Genomic DNA, 22,663 nt, shown 5'->3' on the forward strand with positions numbered 1-22,663 from the left:
GTACCACTTCATTCGAGAGTTCTTGGATGATGGTCTTGTCACATTGACTAAGGTCAAAACCCAGATAACCTTGCAGATGTTCTCACTAAGTGTCTTGCAAAGGCTAGCATGAGCATTGCATTTGTTTAGTGGGAGTTGGTTAACTTAAAGGTACCACTTCGAGCCTTTAAGTGGGAGGTTGTTGGGTGTAAAGTCCCTTCGTCTTCGTGTATATAGTCATACGGGTGTGAATACAGCCTTATTGTATCCTAACAAATAAATGCATTCTTTCATTCTTTGTGTACCATCACAATCTGGTACACCTATCTCTGCGTTCACTCTCTCTCTAACTCTCAACTCCCCTGCTTGCACCTCTATCTCGCACTCCATTGCGCACTTTCTCCTCTTCAACATACCGGGAGCGTTGGATTGATTGAATAGGTAGAACCATAAGTAAGAGTGGCTGTACCAGAGAGGTGCATGTGTTATTCTTGAAAAGCTACTTATATTAGAGAGTGTTGAGGTACACCTGTTGGCCTTTCAAAGAGCGAGAAGAATATAAGGTTACCTATAAGATGTGGACGTGTTAAAGAAAGCAGCCACAAGATCATGTTTTCTGGGGAAAGAGATGGCGATTGGGCACGAGACCCATCTTGAAGCCAATTTACATCTAGGACGATGGAAATCCATCAATTCAATATAATGTGGGCACCCAATTTATGGCAGTAATCTAGGGTATAATCCTCTTAATGGACTCAACATTCTCAAATAGCAAGTACAACATGTGTCTTTTAGACATGAAACAAAGTGACAGTCTATAGGACAAAGGCATTTCTTGAGAGTTCAAAATCCTTGCTACGGCACCACATGGGCCAATTGCTAATCATCACGTAGTAGAGCATAATTGTGATTGGTGAAAGTTTGAATGGAGTTTGAGATTTGGTTATTGCACAAGAAGTGTAGAGATTTGTTGTCACAGGAAATGGCATGAGCTAGGTTCTTTCATTAATGTCAGAAATGGTCTTGTGGTGGCTCAGAGAAGTTTTCATTTACTGGGACAAATTTGGCTTGCTTATTAAATAATTATTAAAAATCTTGGAAATAGATATGCAAAGTACTTGGCAAGGCCATATTCCATTTATATGGGCATGAAGATCTCTTGCTCCAAGTTTCTATTTCTGGAAAACTTTTCCTGTTCCAGCTTCAAACTGCCCAATCTTTTCTCTCACAAACGACCAGCATCCATCCTGCAGCAGTCACGCTGTCCTGCTTTTCTACTATCACCAAGCAGCAGTCTGATCTGTCTTGGCACTGGTGCAATCATCAGATGACAGTGGGCAGCCTCCATATGTCAATGTGAAACCTCCAGATAGCAGTGTGAAGTACTAGATGACAGTGCAAGCACCTGCAAATGCCAGCGTGGCAATTTTATTGAAAATGTCAGATTAAGAAAAAAAAATTATGCTTTCTTTTTTATGGATTCTTTTATACTTAATCTCAAAAGAAGGTTGACAATAAATCATGGATATAGGAGAATTTGCACTCATTAGGTTTTCATTGGACATGCCCGACACATGCAAACAACCCAAGGACCTTTTCTGGCACATTTTAAGATTCCCGCAGCTCTGTAATTTCAAAATTATCCTTGAATTACATTGTATCCTACGAAAATCTCAGATTGTCCACCATGTCCAATACTCATTGACCCAATCTGTATTATCCAGATCCATTTAGGTTAGGGTTAGTGTGGGCAGAAACACATTTCTCTTTGCCTTGCTCAAACAGTTCCTCAAGGTACCCTTTATAGCCTTTGTGAAACAGTAACTGCAAGTTGCAGGCAGTGCTAGATCTACATAGGATCAGCCACAAAAAACCAGCTCATCTTTTGAAGTCATGACCAGACTTTGTGCTTGAAGCCTTATAAAAGGCAGCAGATACATATATCATTCAGTCTAGGCAGCAATTATGTCGATTGCTCACTGGTTTCTTTATCATAAAAAAGACTGAAGAGCGTTTACTACATTATCTGACTGAAATTTTTATTTCTGCAAATTGTTTGATAACTTGATACTTTAAAGTTCCCATATTTGATGCTATTCTTTGATATGTCAGGGAAAGATAACCAATCGGCCTCTTGCTGGTACGAGAAGGAGAGGTCAGAATTTGGATGAAGATGTGCGTATGGAAAAAGAGCTTCTGCAGGATGAGAAAGAGTGTGCAGAGCATGTTATGCTAGTGGATCTGGGCCGCAATGATGTTGGCAAGGTATTTTCTGATGTCAAAATGAAGCAATTCACAACTTTGTAGTTTGATCCATTTAGCTGTAAATTATAGTGAAGGCCTGGTTGCTTCTAGTGCCATGAGTTCCCCTTACGGCTATTTGAATTTCATGAAACTGAAATGTACATTCCAGTCTCTAGATAGGTTGATAATGCATGCAAGATTTCCATGTTGTATTTTTATGGCCATAGTTGGGATTGCTGGATGTCATTTTGTGAGTCTCGTGTACTTGGATATATTGTGCCTGTGGAGAATAGAATGCTCTTGTGCCGGGGGATTAATGCCTCAACCAACTTGTACCTAATAGGCATAATTTTACAGTTTAGATGTTTGGCTTGTAAGGTCAGGAATTCATCTTCATATATGAAAATTTGTGTCAAACATACATGACTATCGGGCCATATTTCAATGCATATCTAGCCTCTGAAGCATGGGTAGAGGGTGTTGTGTAACTGGCAGCTAGTTGATATAACCAGTATCAAATCTTTCCATTGGACTTATAGGGCAAAGGGACAGGAGAATTTTATGAAACTCCTAGAATCTACATCACATCGTCATATTCTGCAAAATCAGGTGTACCCATGTTCTCACATGAGGAAGAAACATTTTGATAGTGATTATGATTGCCATTTGTTGTGTGATGAACCAATAATCTCATCTCTTGCATTAACAGCTAGGAAGCAAGCTTCCTATCAATATGTTTATGTATCATACATAAGCCAATGTTCTAAGCAGAGTAAGACTACCTTCGACCATTCAGTTCCCTTAACTTTAGTCTTGTAATTTGCTGCAAAAGTGGCTGGGACCCACTTATTTAACTCGGGGCCTATTTCACTAAACTTGAAATAACATGTGCATATTCTTCACAAGATGAGAAAAAGCCTCATTGTGATATATGATAATGTTTCAGTCAGACATTCTGTGTGAATATCTCATTTCTACTAAATCAGAGAAGAAGGCGTTGAACTAAAAATTCATTCCATTTTGATGAGCTCTTTAAAACAGCCCCAAGGCATGCAAACTACCAAAAGTACCATTAAATGGGGAGCGGTTCTAGAGAGTTTCTATGTCCCACATGCAAAACCCTGATTTGGGAGGATCCTTCCATGTCTATAAGTAGACAGTCTGCCCACCATTCAACCCTATCCTTTTGTGTAGGTTTCTCGCATTTACATGCAAATTTCAGCCACCACCCTTCTTCCAGTGGCTATCCAGCCCCTCTAGACTGCTGCCACATTGTATCCTTCGGTGGCGACTTGTCCACTGCTGCTGTCCATCATTCCAGCTGCTCGTGACACCATTCAGCCCCTCTAGACTGCTGTGTTTGCTGATCGAGGAGGCTGCCCTGCTGTCCAATCATCTGTTTGGCATCAGATATGCTGCATTTGACAGTGCAGGCCCCAACACGTCATCCAATACTCCACCAGCTACTGCATTTTGCAGATTTGCTGCTCCCTTCATCATCTGACACCTCCCACTGCCGCCTGGCTGCATACTGCTTTGTTGATTAGCATTTTGCTCCTTCCCACTCTCTAACATGTCTGACTGGTGGTTTCAGCACTCTGAATCCATCTCTGATGGATGTCACAATTCGACACTCACTGCTCTGCCCTTGAGCCTTCTGTACTCTTATATTCTTTTACTGCATTGATTCATTCATTTCAAAGTTCTCTCCTCTCTCTGTCTGTGTTTGTGTTTTTGTGTTTTTGTGTTTTGAGTTTTGTGTTTTGTGTTTAGGTTTTGAATTTTTTTGCTCGTCATTGTCCGAATCTTTGTGTTTCGGTCATAGTAATCATACATTTTGTGTTTCCTCAGTGCAAACCCTAGCATATCTTCACAGAAGGCTCATCTTGCGAAGGGTGGTTTTGACACCACACCACGTCACTTGATACCAGCCTTCCTTGCAGTGAAGGGTGGTAAATCCTTTTATTTCCAATTGAGAGCAGCAAGCAAATTTTACATAAAGACATAAAATTCAGCACATTAGCAAAAGTGGGAGACACTCCAACACTGATTGGCCCCAAACCTCAAGCGTTTGCTGCGGTATTCTTTATGCTTTATACTAGTATTTGAGGATTTACAACAAACTTTGAAAGTAGGAGTAACAGGCTGAGATCTTGAAGTCCCCCCAAGATCCATTGACTGAAATCTTCTTCAATTCCAGCAAATCAATGCCGAATTTCTGAAAAATCTGGAACAACTTACTGTCTACTATAATCGGCAACCTTTATCCTCAATTTACCCCTTGATTAGAGAACCCAGGGAAGCCAAATTGAATTATCTTCTCCTTTATGCAATTCAGTCCAGTACTATTAATTGACTGATTTACAGCAGCATTCCATGTACGATTGAAACATGCATGCACACATCCCAAGGCAGCCATGCAGCCTCTAGTCCTTGCTGATTACAGACCTGGGATCAGCAAAATCCCATCAGTAGCACTTCAGGCTCAATGATGAGGCTCCAAACAGGCATGGGAAGAGAAAGGAGCGGTAGGAGAGAAAATTCAGATTTTCCAGCAGCTGAATTGTACCCCACAACCGTTGTCTTCCCTGAGGAGGTGTCCAGCAGTAGTCACCTGCCCAGACAGGTGTGCCAAGTAGTTGCCAGCTCCTGAAAAGTGATCAGCAGCTGTCACCTGCTCGAGATAGTCTGTCAGCTGATGTCACGCTCTTCCAACTGCTCACATCAGCCTTTCCCAGCCTTGCTCTGAGAGTTGTTGTCTACTGCAGAGGCCTCTGTTATATTCTATATGTTAATCATAATTTCAGGATATACTGTGTGCATAACTGAACATTTTTAAAGTCACTGAATTGATTGAACTTGACTGCTTTTAGACTATTACTTCTGAAATTTGTACCTTTCTGAATAGCTCTATTGACATACAAAACATTTAATGAGAAACTTGGTTTGAGAGTATGTTCTGTAGATGCTTAAACAATTTTCATTCCGACATTACCCTACTTCATGCTTTGTTCACAGAGATGTATTAGATTACTTCCTATTGTGAAGACCCAATCTTGAAGTAAATGACATGTTGCCCTGTAGAGGCCTGATTGCCACATTGCAGGTCAGCCCCTGACACTTAGTGGACCTATCCATTTCAATCCCAGCAGCCAGCACTAAATTTCCAGCCAATATTTAATTCAAAAAATGGAAAATAATTGGCCCTACCCTAGGTCCAGTGTCAAATTTAAGTTCCTAAGCTCTATGAACCTAAAAGTGTTTGAAACTTGCCATCCCTTCACAAACCCTAGCCCAAGACATTAAATAATTTAATTGCTGAAAGCTGCACAAACGAAAAGAAAAGGAATGGTGAAACTTGTTGTCGGAGGGGTTTTAGTCGAAAGGTTGTATCCACCGGGGATCAAAGAGAGAAGGAAGTAGAGAATAGGAGATAGAAGAGAAGAAAAAGAATAGACAAGCGATACAAAAGATAAAAACAAAGCTCAATGAATCAAAGCCTTATGTATTGATAGGACCTGAGAAGATAAACAAAATCCTTGTCTAGGACTACTTGTAAGAAATCTCCAAGTATTAGATCTCCTGGAGCTGCTTGGTAGACAAAAAACGTGCACCAAGCATTAGTTTCTTCTCTGTTGCTCAGACGGCAAATCCAATGGTTCTGTTGGCTCTGAAAGGGGGATAAAACCTCAAGACACCCAGTCAAAATTCTTCCGGATCGCTCTTTCTTTTTCTTTCCAATTTAGAGTGCTATTTGCTATCTGTAAACTATGATCACACACCACACAAATTCATAAGTTATTTTTGCATGAGATTTCCCATACTGACTGAAAAGCAACTTGCTTTTTGCATATCATCCTATTCTAGAAATTTCTACACCCTTTTAGGATATTTACAAGAAATAATATCGAAATATTAACTTAGGTTAAACTTTATTAAAAAATCTCGTATTTTAAAACTATCCATATACTATAGACACTACTGACACTAATGACTAATATGGCATTGACTCTCTAGATCAATAAGAAAGAGGGATGATGATACACTACAAGGTTTTTTACACTGTGTTCGCATAACGGCATGACATCCACCCCCTTTGAACTTGCACATCCTCCAGTATGTACCAAAGTCCTAGTTGTCACTAGATTCTGAGTCCTCATTCTCTGCAACCATGTCCTTTGCTTCTTCCTCTTCCATATCTTCCTAGCTAGCCCTTGTATCATGGTCACTATTTTCATCTAGTTCTGGCAACTTATAGGCAGTTGATTCTCGCCTCTTAAATAATTTGATTCTTTTCCTTGCTATCGGAAACTTTATGGCTGTTCCATCGAGCTCATTTAATACATAAGCAGCATTATCAAACACCTGTCTTACCATATAGGATCCGAACTATTGTTTGGAGACTTCATGCATAGCACTATGCTAGTTGTCCAAACTGTTGTCATAAACCAACACCCATTTCCCATCTTGTATGGTTTTGGGCCTCAATCTATATCTTTTGTCAAACTATTTCTTCTTCTGTATCCTTGCTGCCCTTAACTTTGTAATTGATGTCTCTATGTCTTCTGACTTCCTTTCCAATTGTCTAATACGTAAGGCCAACAACTTCTCTCGATTCAGCTCCTCTTCTTATCGGCATGATAGGTTTTTGATCGTACATCAATTCAGCAAGCATATATCCTATAATAGCACTATGAGCTGTTCTATTAGCCCACAAAGCATAAGCGTGTAATCGTGGCCCACTCTTTTATCTTCTCTCCACATGCTTTTGCCAATGTCTTCACAATAGGTGGGTGACCTCTTTCACTTATTCCATTTTCTTCAGGGTTATAAGTTGAAGTTAAATCAAGCTTTATTCCAAACCATGTAAAGAAATCATGGGCTTCATTTATGTCTAGTTCACCCCTATTTATTGTAATTTTTCCCTCACAGCCATACCAATAAGAGATCTCTTCTAAGAAAAAAGTACACACTGCATTTGTTGTCTTGGTCCATAGAGCTCTCCTTCCACTTGATTAGTCAGGACTTCACGGCCAGGCAAGTACAAGATATCTCATTTGCCAAAGACCTGTAGTAGGCATCATGACTAAATCCGCCATCCACTTAAAATGAAGAGACAAGGGATATGTAGGCTGCAATCCATCTTAATGTCTCATAGATGAATACATTTGACATATCGTACATGCGTAGTTGTCAGGTACGAAAGGTATGATATGGTATGGTACGATAAAATATGGTACTAAATGGTACCTTAAGATTTTATAAGGTACGGTATGGTATCAGTACAAAAAAAATAACTTGATTATTTTGGACTAAAGATAATAGAATAGATATTTCAAGTCTAAATAGCAATGCTATAGAGTATATAAGATGAGTACTTGAGGATAACATGTCAAAACCTAATGCTACATGCGCAATATACGCTACTGCTACCTACAAATTATAACTACATAGATGGGAGTGGATACGTCATACATGCATGATCATATAAATAAGAGAAGTGTGGGCTTGAGAGAGAGAAGGTTGAGAGAAATTGTTTGAATCTCAAATAACCTAATCTCGTGGGAGAATCATATTAATATAAGGAGCATTTAGCTCGTCCCAAATTGCAGTTTGAATGGAAAATCTGTATCCATTAAGTTGGTACCTTATGGTACTAGTACATAAGGTATGGTACCTAAAGTATGGTATATTATCAAACCTTTTGTACGTGGTACGGTACATGTTTTCACAAAGTGAGCAACATCCTTATACATGCTGTGCCATCGATATCTTTCTTTGATCTTTGCAAAAGTACCCCAAACACCTCTATGGCCAGTCCATAAGCTTTCATGAAATTCTTGCATAATGTCTATTTGTGAAGTTGTGTCACCCAAAACTCGCAATGGCATACCCTGTTTCTTCTTAGCATGTTTCCACAAGTACCCATCTTTTAAGGAAAACCCATAGGCTTTCCTTTTGATCTTCTTAAACTCCTCATCCGACCACTCGTCTCTCATTGTTAATGTGTTGAGGTATTGACCGATTCTCAGCCACTCTCCTGTATATTTGTCTTCTAGAAATACTTCTACACAAGATACATAATATCTAAAGTGTCTTCTCTTTGCTGTCCAAGCTTTTGTTAGTGCTGTAGCAACGTCTTGCATTGCTAATTTCACTCTTACAGCACTTGTACTTGATAAACTAGTTGATGTATTTATTGCATTTAATGTTATCCTTGTATTCATGAGAGCTGTACCTATAGTTACAATAGCTACCAATTCAGTTTTACCAATAAAAACATCATTTTCAGTTGCAAGAAAATCATCTTCTTCCTCCTTATCCATCATTCTATCTTCATTCTGAAATAAAAAATAAAAAAATAATATTCTGAAATAACAAAAATAAAAAATCATTAAATGATAGATCATAGAATACATACTTAAAGTGGAAATAGCCATTTTATTACAGAATAAGATGAATACATGAGGGTGACCATCGTGGTCGCATGGGCTGCACAAAACATGCGATACAACTACAATCTAGTATATCTAATACAAAAAGAGAGAAACCTATGAATCTATGATGAGACATCACTATCAGGTCGCGGCTATGTAGGCAAGGGGGCGATGTCATCATGAGGCACAGGATGTGAGTTACTAGAGCCCGGCCTTACATATGTCTGCAAGCCACTCGAACCACTCCTCCTCGATGATGGAGGGCGTCGAATGATCATGCCCCTACTACCACCTACTCGAACTCCTCACCCACGAGCACGCTGACTGGGAGTGTCACGAGTATCTAGTGCTAAAAGCTCTCTATAGAGCTCTGCAAAAATCATCTCCTCCTCCTCGTCCACCTCCTGATGTATACTCGGAAGAGTATTGCCCGTCAACTTGAATGTATCACCATTCACCTACACAATGCAGTGATGCACATAAGATTGATCATTGTAAATGCTAAAGTCTAAATTGTAAAGTATAAACTTCAAAGTTCAAAGTTTAAAACAAGAAATTTTAAATGTTATGGTTAAGTTTTTAAACTCTACCTGCTTCGGACTACCCATGCCCATCATAGCCCTCATCATACGTAAGTTAGTGCGGCAATCGACTAGCCGCTCTAACTGTCGTGTGCTAAGCCGATTGCGAATCTTTGTGTGAGTGAAAGAATAGACACTCCAATTTCTCTCACATGTACCTGAAGAGCAATCTGTGAAAGAAGGCAGGATCGAAGCTTAGTATAGAAAAGAGTAGATAGTGTGAGAGTGAAGCACGACACCCAATGTAATAATCTGAAAGAGTGTAAACTCAAAGTACAAGGTACAACCCTTAAACCTTAGGTTTGTAGGGGGTGTTCACACCCGAACACGATAAGTGTCCGTAAGTGTGTGTCATAAGCACATACGAAACTATACCATAAGTCTGGGGGAAAAAACCCCTCCTACCGAGAGTAAAAAGTGCTCGAGTGTCCTATTGATCACCGACACTCCTATGTGAGCGTAGGCGTAAGTGAGGCGTGAGTAAAATACCCAATAGACCCCCCTGGAGTGGAGAGTGCTCAAGAGTACAAGGATTGTTCGACACCAAAGAAGATCAAATTTGAAGCATTACGAAATGCTTCAAATTTGTCATGAGCAAGAGCTTTGGTGAAGATGTCTGCCACATTACTGGTGGTAAGACAATAGGCAAGGCTGATATCACCTACATGTAGCCTCTCTTTGACAAAGTGATAATGTGTCTCAATGTGTTTCGTGCATGCATGAAACACTGCGTTCTGTGCCACTGCAATGGCACTCTCACTGTCAGTGAACAAAGGAGTAGGCTCCGTAATAGATATATCCAAATCAGCTAGCAAGTGTCTAATCCATATGCATTCAACTGTGGTAGTGAAATCTGCCTTGTATTCAGCTTCACATGACGATGTTGCAACAATGGACCGTTTCTTGCTAAGCCAAGATATGCAAAATGAGCCAAGAAAGAAACAATTTCCACTAGTAGAGTTATGTGAATCATAAGCACCACCCCACCGATTCTTCCTCTCTGCAACCCCATTTTGTTGTGGAGTATAAGCAGTAGTGTACTAATGGACAATGCCCTTTTGCTTCAAAAAAGAATTCAGCATAGAGGACATGTATTCCCCCCCTTAGTCCGAATGGAGAGTTTTAACTTTACAACCAGGCTAGTTTTCAACAAGTGCAATAAAAGACAAAACAACATCATACACTTCTGACTTTTTGACCAAAGAGTAGACCCAACAAAATCGAGTGAAGTCATCAATAAAAGTCACAAAATAGTAACATTTTTCCAACGATTTTGTCTGCATAGGCTCACATACATCTGAATGCACTAATTGCAACCTGGCTGTTGCTCTGAAAGCAACATCACGGGGAAACGAAAAACGATACATTTTCCCCAAAATACATCCTTCGCACAAGTGCTCAGGAGGTCTCTCCACTATAGGTTATCCATCTAGCATTTGCGTACACCACTGTAAGAGCATCAAGCTGCCAAAATTCACCTGCCCTATCCTAGCATGCTATAACTCTGCCTGTATTATAGTAGGAGTAAGAGTGGATGCCAAGTACATTGTCTGATCAACTAAAAGAGCTTCCAACTCATATAACCCATGACATAAAGTGCGTGCCAAGACCAAAGTCATGTGTTCTTTGTCTCTCAACATGCATTTGTTATCATCAAATGTGACCTGCAATCAACAACGTGCCAAAGAAGAAATAGAGAGCAAATTCTTCTTTATGCTTGGCACAAACAAAGCATCATGTAGGCGGAGAATAGAGCCATCAATGGTTGTGAGTACAATCTCCCCAATACCTCGAACAGGGTATGATGCATTGTTGGCACACTGTACACACTTGCTAACTGAGCTGCATTAATAGATGCAAATAAATCTCTGCAAGATGTAATATGCCTAGAAGCACCAATGTCAAAAAACCAAGTGCGTGCATTCTCAGTAGAGCTAAATGCTTGATCTGCCCAAGAGGTGTCATAATTGCATGCGTAAAAACAATAGTCCATGTCTGCAACAAAGGATGCAGACTAAGTAGTAGTGGAAGGAGCATCGGAAACAGACATTCCTGACTCCTTCTTAGTAATGCGCTTTCTGCACTCAGTGATGTAGTGGCCTGGCTTCTTGCAATAGTGGCATTTACCCTTTTTGGCTTGCGTGCCCCCTTGTTTTTTATTTGTCTGTGATGTGTCAGAATTTTGAGAATTCTGCGGAGCATTTTTCACTTGGTTGCTTTTACCTTTCTGTTTAGCCATAAAAGCTTGCCCAGAGGCTATGGCATCTATACCACTATTTCTTTTTGTTTGCTCCTTCTCTAGAAGCAAATTGACTAGCTGAAGAAAAGTGATTGGTTGCGTGGCAATCCTCATAGTGAGGTTTAAGGCCGTATGAAAAGCTAAGTACGAAGGAGGTAATGAGTTCAAAGTGGTAGATATCAGCTGTGCATTCGAATAGTACTCATCAACATTCATGAGTTGCTCTCGCAAGTCTTGAATTTTGTTCAAGTGATCCTGAATAGAATCACCTTCATCCATTTTCAATGTCTCTAGCTCTTTCTTTAAGAAAGAGATACGAGTCTCATTTCTTGCCTGCAAACATCTGCTTCCCAAAGTTAGCCAAGCTTCTCGTAAAGAAGCTGTTGAACGAATGTGGGGGATGATTCGCCGCTGAACTGCCAGTGCAATCAGCGACAAAGCTTGTGCATCCCGTGTATCCCATGCTTTTGAGTTGCTAATCTTTGGGGAAGTGGTTAAAGTGGAGCAGGCTGAGGTGCCCGTTGTGCACGTCCTCCTGGAGGAGGAGTATCTGGAGCCACTACTCCAGGTTTAGCTTCTTCTCCATTGACATAATCCCAAAGATTTTTGACCACAAGTACATTCTTCATCATGAAGGACCAAAGTGAATAGTTATTTCCATCCAATCTTTCCTCCTTGGATACATAGGTGAAAACATCTCCTCCCTGATTTGCCATGATAATCAATTACCAAAAGAGGCAAAAGAGCAGTGTCGAAGCGGGACCAAACTCGAAATATGAAAATTTTCAGAAATTGCAAGAAATAACTTTCTGCAATTAGTGTGCAGGGTTGCACTCTGTCAAAATTGTCTTTAATGCCCGCAATCCAAGGTGCAATTGGTGTTCAATAACACTGTACCATCAAAATCCCCAAAATTTCTTGCTTGAAATTTGGTCAAAATAGTCTTTATGTGATTGTATCTGCAGTACGTATGCCAATGTCCTTAGAAAACATAAAAGCCCTAAAAAATTTTATGAATGTGCGAAAAGATTTGCATCCAATGTGTCCCAGACACGCTTCTGAATGTTGTGCTTGCTGTGTAGGAACCATTGCTTCGAGAAATTTATGCTAAAATTAAAAAATCTAAAAAAAAAGTTTACCACAGAAATCACGAGTTGATTGGCGCAGATTCGTCACAGGCGAGTAAAGTCAGTGCTTGGGACGGGCTGTTGTTGACAACAGGCGGGTATAGACAGTTCTTCAGACGGGCTGATGGGGCGGTTGAAGAATGACGGGCTAGTGCAAGAGGCTGCGACTGACGTGGCGAGGCAGTTTCACGGGCGGCCGTTCTCAGGTGCAGGCAGTGTGGCTGACGAGCGGCAAAGTCCAGGCGGGAGGATGCAAACAGGAGTTGCGCTGACAGGGCTGGGGGTGTCACAGCAAGATTGGTGGCGGGGCACTGGTGAGGCACATGTATGATGGCCAAAGGGCAGGCATGACAGTAGCGTTGGGCGGGGAGTTGCATGAGACGAGCAATAGTGGATTTGGCGAGCAGGGTAAGGGCAGGAGCTGCCGTAGAGATTGAACAGAGCCAATGCAGAGTTGGACTGAGCAAGAAGCTCACGGAGGCTAAGCTAAGCTGAGCAAAACCTGAGTTGAGCTAAACAGAGCCAATACTCTGATACCAAATTTGAGAGAAGGCAAGATCGAAGCTCAGCATAGAAAACAGTAGACAGTGTGAGAGTGAAGCACGACACCCAATGCAATACTCTAAAAGAGTGTAAACTCAAAGTACAAGGTACAACCCTTAAACCTTAGGGTTGTAGGGGATGTTCACACCCGAATATGATAAGTGTCCGTAAGTGTGTGTCATAAGCACATACGAAATAATACCATAAGTTTGGGGTAAAAAACCTCTTCTACCGAGAGTAAAAAGTGCCCCAGTGTCGTATTGATCACACCGACACTCCTATGTGAGCATAGGCGTAAGTGAGGCATGAGTAAAATGCCCAACACAATCCTAGGCAAGGACCCTCATGGCTAAGGGCTGAACGGTCTCCAATGCGTATCCAAAGTTTGCCACCAAAATAAAGGCTTTGTAAGTGACTCTCTTCTCCAACAAGTGGAAGAAGGAAAAGCCACATGCCCTCTCTGATCTGCATAGCATCCTAGCTTCTCCAGCAGCACTGCATTGTGGTCATCCATAGGGATCACATGAGTCAAATAAGCAAGCTAGTTTGAACGGAACTCTCTATCATCCATGACTGTCAGCGACTTGTAGGCCGGATGTACCAATGCGGCAAAACCATGGATTGGCTTATGCATCCATGCCCATCTCCTCTTTGCTATCTCTGAAACATGTGCACGTTGTGTCTGTGTGATCACTGTACAAGCACATGCCTCCACCAATACCGCTCTAAAGAAGTGAATGAGAAGGCCCATGGTGGACCCCTCGCAATCACTCATACGTAACACCCTATAAAAGGGAGTCACGACAATGACAACGGCATAGACTTTTTGCCAAAACTACTCATTAAGGCACAAGCGTTGCATGGCTTTGGCCTCCTCTATCTCATGCTTATCCCACTCATTCCATAGAGTGGACACCACTGTTTGGCGCGCAAGGCGGGGACTGCACCTCATAAAAACACTCTAGTAATAACCACATGTAAGCAAAGCAAGTTGAAGAAGGCTTTTTTAACTCCAGTGTGCTATGCTCATGATACATTGCAAGCCTTTACCTTTACCATGAAGAATATGACAATTGATGTAGCTTTGTGGACCACCCTGTTCACCCACTTAAGCTTCCCAATGTTTTCCATGAGCAAGTCTAAACAATGACTTGCACATGGAGTCCACACAATTGTGGAAAACTCGGCCTCAAGCAAATGGTCCATGTGCCAACAATTCGATGCATTGTCGGTAACAACTTGCATCACATTTGAGAGTCCCACCTACAACCGCAATTTACAAATTACAAGTATACTAACAATACTTGGAGTTAGAGAGAGAAATAGAGAATTGAGCCTTTCAAGTTTCAAGTTTCAACTTTCAAGATTCAAGAATGAAGAGAGATGGGGGTTGCAGGCCTTGCAGCCCGAGGGGAAAGAGAGAATCGAGATAGATACTAGAGAGAAATTAGAATACGAAGCTAGATAGTTATGCATAAATCAATTATCATAATGAAAGAAAGTAAAACACATAAAAGGCAATGTATACCTCAATGATAGCTTGTCGAATGTGGTGGTAGATGAATGCGGCCGTCGTTTTCCTCCCCCTCTTGCCGGTATCTATGGCCCGCAAAAAGTAAGTGCCGAGTGGACATGAGACAAGTATGTTGATGATGCCCCGTTTCTTACGATCACTCCATCTGTCGGTGAGAATGGAGCAACCATATTTTATCCATGCGGCCCGAATAGAATCAAGGGCTGTATCAATCCTCTCCTTCTCTTCATCAATCTTTCTCGTTCTCATGCCGTTGTATGTGACACTGGTCCATCCTTCACACGGACCCACATTGGCAATGGCTTTTACCATATTCTTTCATTGCTCTTGCTTTGGGACATTGAATACAAGATTGCACTCAATAAACATGCGTGCAATTTCAATGTCCACAAGTCGTTGCCTTTCTCTAAGGAAGGCAATCGATCCACACATATGAGAGAGATACGATTCTCTCTGGCACCGCATGAGCCTCCACTCTTTGTCTTTTATCGGCGGAGCCGGATGTGGTTGTGGAGCCCCCACCACCAATGGTAGAGGCCTCTCTTGCATCGGTTGAAGATATGCCCACATTGGATGCTTCCTCGTTAGAAGGCATAGGAGTCGGTGCCGATAAGCCATTTCCTCCTCCTCTTGTGGATCCCCCTCTCATCTTAGTGAGAATCTCCTCTGCAATGTTTTGAGGGATCTCCTTGCATGGAGCAACTTGCCCCCTTGTCTTGGAAAGATATTTGAGAAGTCAAGTTGCACCACTTGTATAGCGCTTCCCACAATACTTGCATGTCCAATGGTGGGAGTTGGACTTCTTTGTGTCCCTCTCCACATGGATCACGTGCAAATGGAAGGCCTCGTGCTTCTCACGAGTCATGGTGCCGATGAGAGAGAGAGAGAGAGAGAGAGAGAGAGAGAGAGAGAGAGAGAGAGAGAAAGAGAGAGAGATGCTTGAGTCTTGACTCTTGAAACTTGAGTCTTGAAAGTTGAAAGGGAGGGAGACTTGAGAGGCCCGAGGGTTGGGGTAAAGTTGAAAGAGCAAGAGTGAGAGAGAGGGGATGGGAGATGACAATGGCAAATACCTTGATAGGGTGCACGATAGAGGGGATGGGAGATGAGATTCGAGAATGGCAAATGCTTCGATAGGGTGTGGGAAAGAGGGGATGGGAGATGAGATTCGAGAATGACAAATCACAAAGTCCATTCAAGATCCAAGAGAGGAATATGAGAATGGTAAGTGCTTATTGAATTGGTGTGGAAGCATGGAGGAAAGGAGCACCTTTTGTAGATGAGAGAAGGGTCAAAGTTCAAACAATCAAAGAGGGTTCAATGGTCAAAGAGAGGGCTGCCAATTGGAAGGAATCCAAAGAGGGCTGGGGGGACAGTGCATGGCTGGAAAAGGGTGTGGGATGAGGTATCCAAGGATTCCCATCCCCCCAAAAAGTGCCACATAGGCAGGCGGAACGTGTAAGAGTAAAGGTGGAAGCGCAAGGAACACGGGACGTAGGACGCGCAGGTGAGGTGGTCCAAATGGGCCCAAAATAACATACGGATACGTATTGTACGGTACCATACGGATCGTACGGTACGAACAATACCGTACATCGTACGGAGGTAACTATGCAACGACTTTTACATACCTCCCTTTCCAAAATTCAAAGCAAGAGGCAGTCCTGTTTCTTGTGCATGGATCTTGCCATCTTTTCAAAAGATGAGTTGTCGTGCCAAGGCCTCCTAATAAGCAGCACAATCCTTCCTTTCATGCTGTAAACTATCACATCACACACATCTTTTCCCTGGCTTAGGGGCTATTACTTGTCCCCTTTCCTCTTGTCCTTTCTTATCCAATTTTGCAACCTTCAACTGAAGATCTCACATGCCTTTAATAAATTTATCTAATACATCTTCCCTAATAGTGGGAATAGCAGGTGTAGCCATAGGGTTAGCCACAGAAGTGGGTGGCTTACTGGATACATAAACTATTTTGCCAGTAACAATGGGCAAGCTAGATATATACAATTCTTCTTTTCTTCTATGCTTTTTCACCAGTGTAGAATAGCTTTCTTGACATGCCTTCACTCTGTTTTAAGCTCTGTCTCTATAGTCAGATCCTCTAACAAATTATCAAGCTTCTCTTGAAGCTTAGGATCTATTGTTTGTAGAAATAATTCAATTTTTTGACTTGCAAGAGCTTGTTGTTCTGCAAGATCTAATTGCTCAAACAAACTTTCAAATTCTCTTAATAACTTTATTGCTATAAGCCCTTTATTGGATTGCAAAACCCACTCCTAGAAAGTATTGCGGGTAATCAAATTGGTATCTTCAATGTTAAATTCTTCCTTTAATGTCTTCTTAAAAGCTACCCAGTCAACATCCTGCATGTACAATTTAGTAACTCGGGCTTTTAATTCATGTATAATGACTTGTACAAAATATTGGCTCCATACAAGTTGAGCCATCCCCCCAAAGAACTCCATCTTTTTGAGCATAGGCATGCAAATATGCAGATACATTCCTGCCATTAAAGAACTTCATCTCACGCTCTACTGCTTGTAGAGCATTTATCACAACAGTTTCTGTTTAAGTAGAAGGCTGCATCACTTGTTGTTGTTGTTGTTGTATCTGTATAAGCATGTTCATATTCTGCACTAATTGTTACAAAACATCACTAGAAATTGTGCTTGAAGGTTCTCCCATCTTGTCTTTCCTTCCGACCACCTTTCACGTTAGGTTCACCAATGTCGAAGGGATTTTAGTCAAAAGGTCATATCCACCAGGGATCAGAGAGAAGGAAGTAGAGAATAGGAGATAGAAGAGAAGAAAAATAATAGACAAGAGGGACAAAAGATAAAGACAAAGCTCAATGAATCAAAGCACTATGTATTGATAGAACCTGAGACGGTAAACAAAATCCTTATCTGGGACTACTCGGAAGCAATCTCTAAGCATTAAATCTACTGAAGCTCCCTAGTAGACAAAAAACGTGCACTAAACATTAGCTTCTTCTCTGTTGCTCAGACTGCAAATCCGATGGTTCCGTTAGCTCCGAAAGGGGTGTAAAACCCTAGGACGGCCGGTCAAAATTGTCCCGGATCGCTCTTTCTTCTTTTTCCCAATTTAGAGTGCTCAGATCGCAAATCTGATAGTTTCGTTGGCTCTAAAAGGGGGATAAAACTCTAAGAGGCTCGGTTAGAATTCTCTCGGATTGCTCTTTCTTCTTCTTTCCAATTTAGAGTGTTGTTTGTTGCCTGTAAACTGCGATCGTGCACCGCGCGAATTCAGAAGCCCTTCTTTTTGCATGAGATCTCCCAAATTGGGTGAAAAGCAACTTGCTTTTTGCATGTCACCCTATTTTAGAAGTTTTCTACACCTTTTTTAGGATATTTACAAGAAGTAATATCCAAAATATTAAAAATAGACTAAAATTTGTCCAAAAATCTCATATTTTTTAACCATCCATACTATGGACATTGACACTAATGACTAATATGGCATTGACTCTCTAGATCAATAAGAAAGCCGGATTAGGATGCACTCCAAGGTTTTTCACACTCTGTTTGTGTAACGGCATGGCACCATGTTGTTGAGTGAAAGCAAAATATGCTACTCAATTTTCTCCTCCATCTTAGACCACTTCAGCTTGTGAATTCTGGGTATAACAAAGTACTAATGAAGTGAATAAAGTTTAGTAAGGGAAAATAGGATAATCTCCAACTTTGTTTAGATCTAACCTTACCATATTAGTTAGTTTCTTTTTAGACAAGGATTTATTAGGCCACAATAGCAAATCTAGAAATAGCCAACACCATCTCTTCAAAAGAATTGGCAGTTTTGCTGGACTATGGAATTAGATGCCAACAAGTAAAAGGTATAGTTTTGCCAAAATTTGATTTAGGACATTGATTTCTTTGAGTAGAATTTAGAACATGCTAGCAAGAGGCATGCATACTGCCATGAGAAATCCTTACCTCCTCTATAATGGCTTTCACATCAAGGGTGGTTCTCTGAATGTGTCCTACAGTAGAGGTAATTGAAAAGCCACCATGTGTTTTTGGACATTTGAAAGAGTAGCCCCACTCATACGCCTTGGAGTAGACACCCATTGACTGGAATGGTTTCTGTGTTTCTTCCATAGCATAAATGAATAGGCTGCACTAATTAGTCAATATTGACGAGTCCAATGTAAAATTGGTAAGAATAAGGAAAGCATAAAAGGCATCACACTTTGGGCCACTTTGAGATGAATGTGCAACAGCTATCCTTGAGATTTCAAGTATACAAATATAACGTGTATATAACTAGACACTAGTCCAACATATTCCTAGGTGGCAAATCTGCCATTGGATAAACTAGATGTCTAGTAGTCATCCCTGTAGGAAGAACCATACCATGTATGTTAAAATGCAATCTTGGTGTCAATGCAAACAAGGCTAATCAGCCATCTCTCTTCCCATGTAATTTTTCTTATTTCAAACAAATAGTAAAGAGTTGATGATTGGCCAATCATCTAGGAGTGTCTCCGTACGTAGTACAAACTGATCCGTATGGTACGTATTCGTACAATTTAGTACCAAAAAAATAGACACCTTTTGGCCACTTTCCTTCAAGCCTACAACTTTCTTTTTTTCTTTTTTCTTTTTTTTTCTCCTTTCTTTCTTATTTCTCTCTATCCCAAGCCTTTCCCTCTCTCTCAAGCCCACACTTCTCTTATTTGTATGATCATTCATGTATGATGTATTCACTCCCATCTATGTAGTTGTAAGTTGTAGCTAGCAATAGTACATATTGTATATGCGGCATCATGTTTTGGCATGTTACCCTCAAGTATTCATCTTATATACTCTAATAGCATTGCTATTTAGACTTGAAACGTCTATTCCCTTATCTTTAGTCCAAAATAATCAAGTTACTTTTTTTTCCATACTAATATTGTACCGTACCTTATAAAATCTTAAGGTACCATTTAGTACTGTATTTTATCATACCGTGCCATATGGTACATTTCATATGTGACAACTATGCAATCATCTTCCCACCACTACAAAGGGTGAGACTAAAATATATCTAAGCTCATCCAATAGACTCCACATGGAACGAGCCACTAAAGCAAATGATAAAGGGTTTAGAAGACAACCTTGACCCAAACAACAAGAAAGAGAAATTTCCAAACACCCATCCATTAAGCACAATTCATACAACACTAGGGCCCACCCTAAATATTAGTTTTTATGACCCTAGTCACAAGAGGGCCAAAACCCACAACAGCCGTTAGTTTTTAAAAGAAAGGAAATCATCTTCGCATTGTAGAAAGGGTTAGATCTATAACACAACCAAGCGTATTCATTAGACTCAACATTAGCTGAGTCGTTAAAGAAAACAATAAAGGGCTATGAGGGAAACCTTGCCCCAAACATCAAGAAAGAGTATCTTTAAACACCTACCCAATAAGCACATTTCTTGCAACACCATCCTCTTGATGTGTGCTTATGGCATTGATCATATAAGGGCCAAAAGGCAAAGCAAACATTAGTTTTTGTAAGAAACATCAATTGGCATAATCATCAGCTTTCTCTATTTTGGGTCGACCATGACCACTTCCTGTCTAGATGATTGTGCATGATGAATCCCAATTGCACATCAAGGATATTATGCATAATATTGGGACCCTTAACTAAAGCTATATTATCATGAGTAAATCAATACTAAAATAACTTATTTTCCAAAACTGTAGTAACCTGAAACTGGCCTTTGAAAGCCCAAAGGATAATAGGCCACATTTTAGTAGACACTCAATTCAACTTAAAAGTAAATTCAGCAAGAAAAATCCACACACAATTAGAGCTAGAGTACTCCTACACCACATATGACACTTGTTGGCCCCAAAGCTTGGTGCCTCTTTTGGTATTTATTTAGACTTCCGATGTATGCTCAAAATTGCCTACAAATGGCTGTATTTTGGGGATTTCTTGTGACACAACTGATCCATGGGTACACAATGACCTTGTCACCTTCAATGTTTGCCTTCAACCAATTGTAGAGTGTTCAAAAATGCAAATGAACACTTTAGCTTACAACCATTTTATTTGTGGCACATTTGCTTAGATAATTGTTTTGCATAGTTCCCATGCAATCCCACACTGTCACTCTCACAAACAAAGATATCATTTGTGATGAAACTGTGAAAATATCGCTTTCTTTGTGATAGAGTTATTCAAAAAGGGCACTAGGCTTGAGATCTTAGAGGAGAAGAAAGAATCTCAGCCTATAGTGTTTTAATAACTTGTTTTTTTGATATCTAGTTCAAAGATAGTAGCATATCTTGTTGTAAATGGAGTTACCAAGTTGCCCAAGTTGCCCAAATGGATTCCCCATGCCAAGAGGAGAAGATTGGTTACTATCCGCACTCCATACATGCTATCATCTCATATTTCTTAGTTGAAACTTGCAATTTTTGTAGCAAAGAATAGAAGAATGTTTGTCTCTAAACTTGGGCTATTGCAAAATGAAAGAGAAGGAGCCTTAAGTAGCCAAGAAAAGCTTTCCAAATCAGTAATCAACAGCTCCTTAATCAAATCTTGCTTTAAGGGATAATAAATGACTTAGTCATTAATCATAAATTAGCTGCTCATTGGACCAAACTTAAGCTCAATGTTTGCTTTATAACTCAAGTGCTCTAAGTGAGCTGCTTATTGGCCAAAACTTTCAATGTAACTTAATTCTAATGTACAAACTTTCAATTGAAAGTTTCACACTACACCTTGTTACTTTTGCCTTGCCCTTCTACCACATAGTCTATACACTTGTTAACTATGTGCTTAATGTCAAATCCTTCACATCCAATGTAATGGGCACCATGCCAAGAGGTAGGGATACAATGATTAAAGTTAATTTTAATTTAAAATATTCATTAAGTTTAATTAAATCATTAAGTTCATTTCTCATTTTGGTGACATAATGAGTTTTTACAATTAACCCATTAGAAATATTGGTATCCAACGCTCTAAATTCAATGATACTTGCTCTTTGTAGCAAACAAATGAAGGCTAGATTCCAGTAAGAAGATATAATAGTAGTCTTCAAGACTAGTTGATACATGATAGTGAGGGGAGTATTTAGATTCCCCATATAAATAACAACATTTAGAGTAGCGGCCTAAAACAATCTCTTCTCACGCCAAAGGACATGACTAATAGTTCATGGACATGTTGAGAATCATGTGCAGTCTAGCTAAGAAATTATACGCATAATATTTCTTTTTCATGTTTTTGATGCAATCTATCAAAGAAATGATGTACAAATGTGAGAAGGCTTGAGCTGCTCCTAGAGAGATTTATGTTGATTTTCTAAAGTTAATAAAAGTATTTACATTAGGCCTTTTGGCCAGCCTAATCCCAGCAATCACAAGTGAAGCCAAAGGCTACCAAAACACATTAAAAATGAAGCCAAAAGACCACCAAAATGCAATACACAAATATAAAGTAGATGGCACAATGAGAGTGGAGCGAACTATATGTAGCCAAGAAGCAGCCACATCATGGAGGACCAAGTGTGCCGAAACCATAGAAGAGATCTACCATAAGAGTAATCCTCTGTGTGTGTGTGTATGTGTGTGCACGCGTGCGCGCACGTGCAACCAGCCTTCGTTCTCGGATGGTGGTAGTGACCTGATTTAACACTAGTTACAACAAGCAATAAAATTCACATAAATTGAAAGTGCAAATGTAACTACTCAATCTTGGACATTGGACATCTGGTTGGCCTCAAAACTGGTGCCCCTTGTGGTATTTCTTTAACTTATATTACTAAAGGTTGAAGTACATTGAGATCGAGATGGAACTCCTTCAATCTTCAATATATCTTGCTGTCCATATCAAGGAGTAAGCCTTCAAACCAAATTGGCTTGTGGTTTACTTGGGGATCCCAAATATAATGTTAGCCGGTTGGCCCCTTAGAATTCTCTAAAATCCCCAAATTTCAGTTGCTGAATTTCA

General features: G+C 40.4%; 1 protein-coding gene across 5 annotated transcripts in view; it reads left to right on the forward strand.

The window, feature by feature from the left end:
- Positions 1–22,663, forward strand: part of LOC148013193 (anthranilate synthase alpha subunit 1, chloroplastic-like) — a 176,112-nt gene that overhangs the window by 136,283 nt on the left and 17,166 nt on the right. For all 5 annotated transcript variants that reach the window (XR_015688808.1, XM_087667644.1, XM_087667642.1 and 2 more), the window contains exon 10: positions 2,092–2,244. Coding sequence is in view for 4 of the 5 variants with exons in the window: in XM_087667644.1 (XP_087523770.1) it covers positions 2,092–2,244 (153 nt within the window). In the remaining variant the exon portion in view is untranslated. The remainder of the gene's footprint in view (positions 1–2,091; positions 2,245–22,663) is intronic.

The sequence above is a fragment of the Lygodium microphyllum genome, chromosome 26 (genome assembly GCF_053477565.2).
Source record: "Lygodium microphyllum isolate KBCC chromosome 26, Lygodium_microphyllum_v1.1.10, whole genome shotgun sequence".
In the NCBI taxonomy this organism is placed as follows: Eukaryota; Viridiplantae; Streptophyta; class Polypodiopsida; order Schizaeales; family Lygodiaceae; genus Lygodium; species Lygodium microphyllum.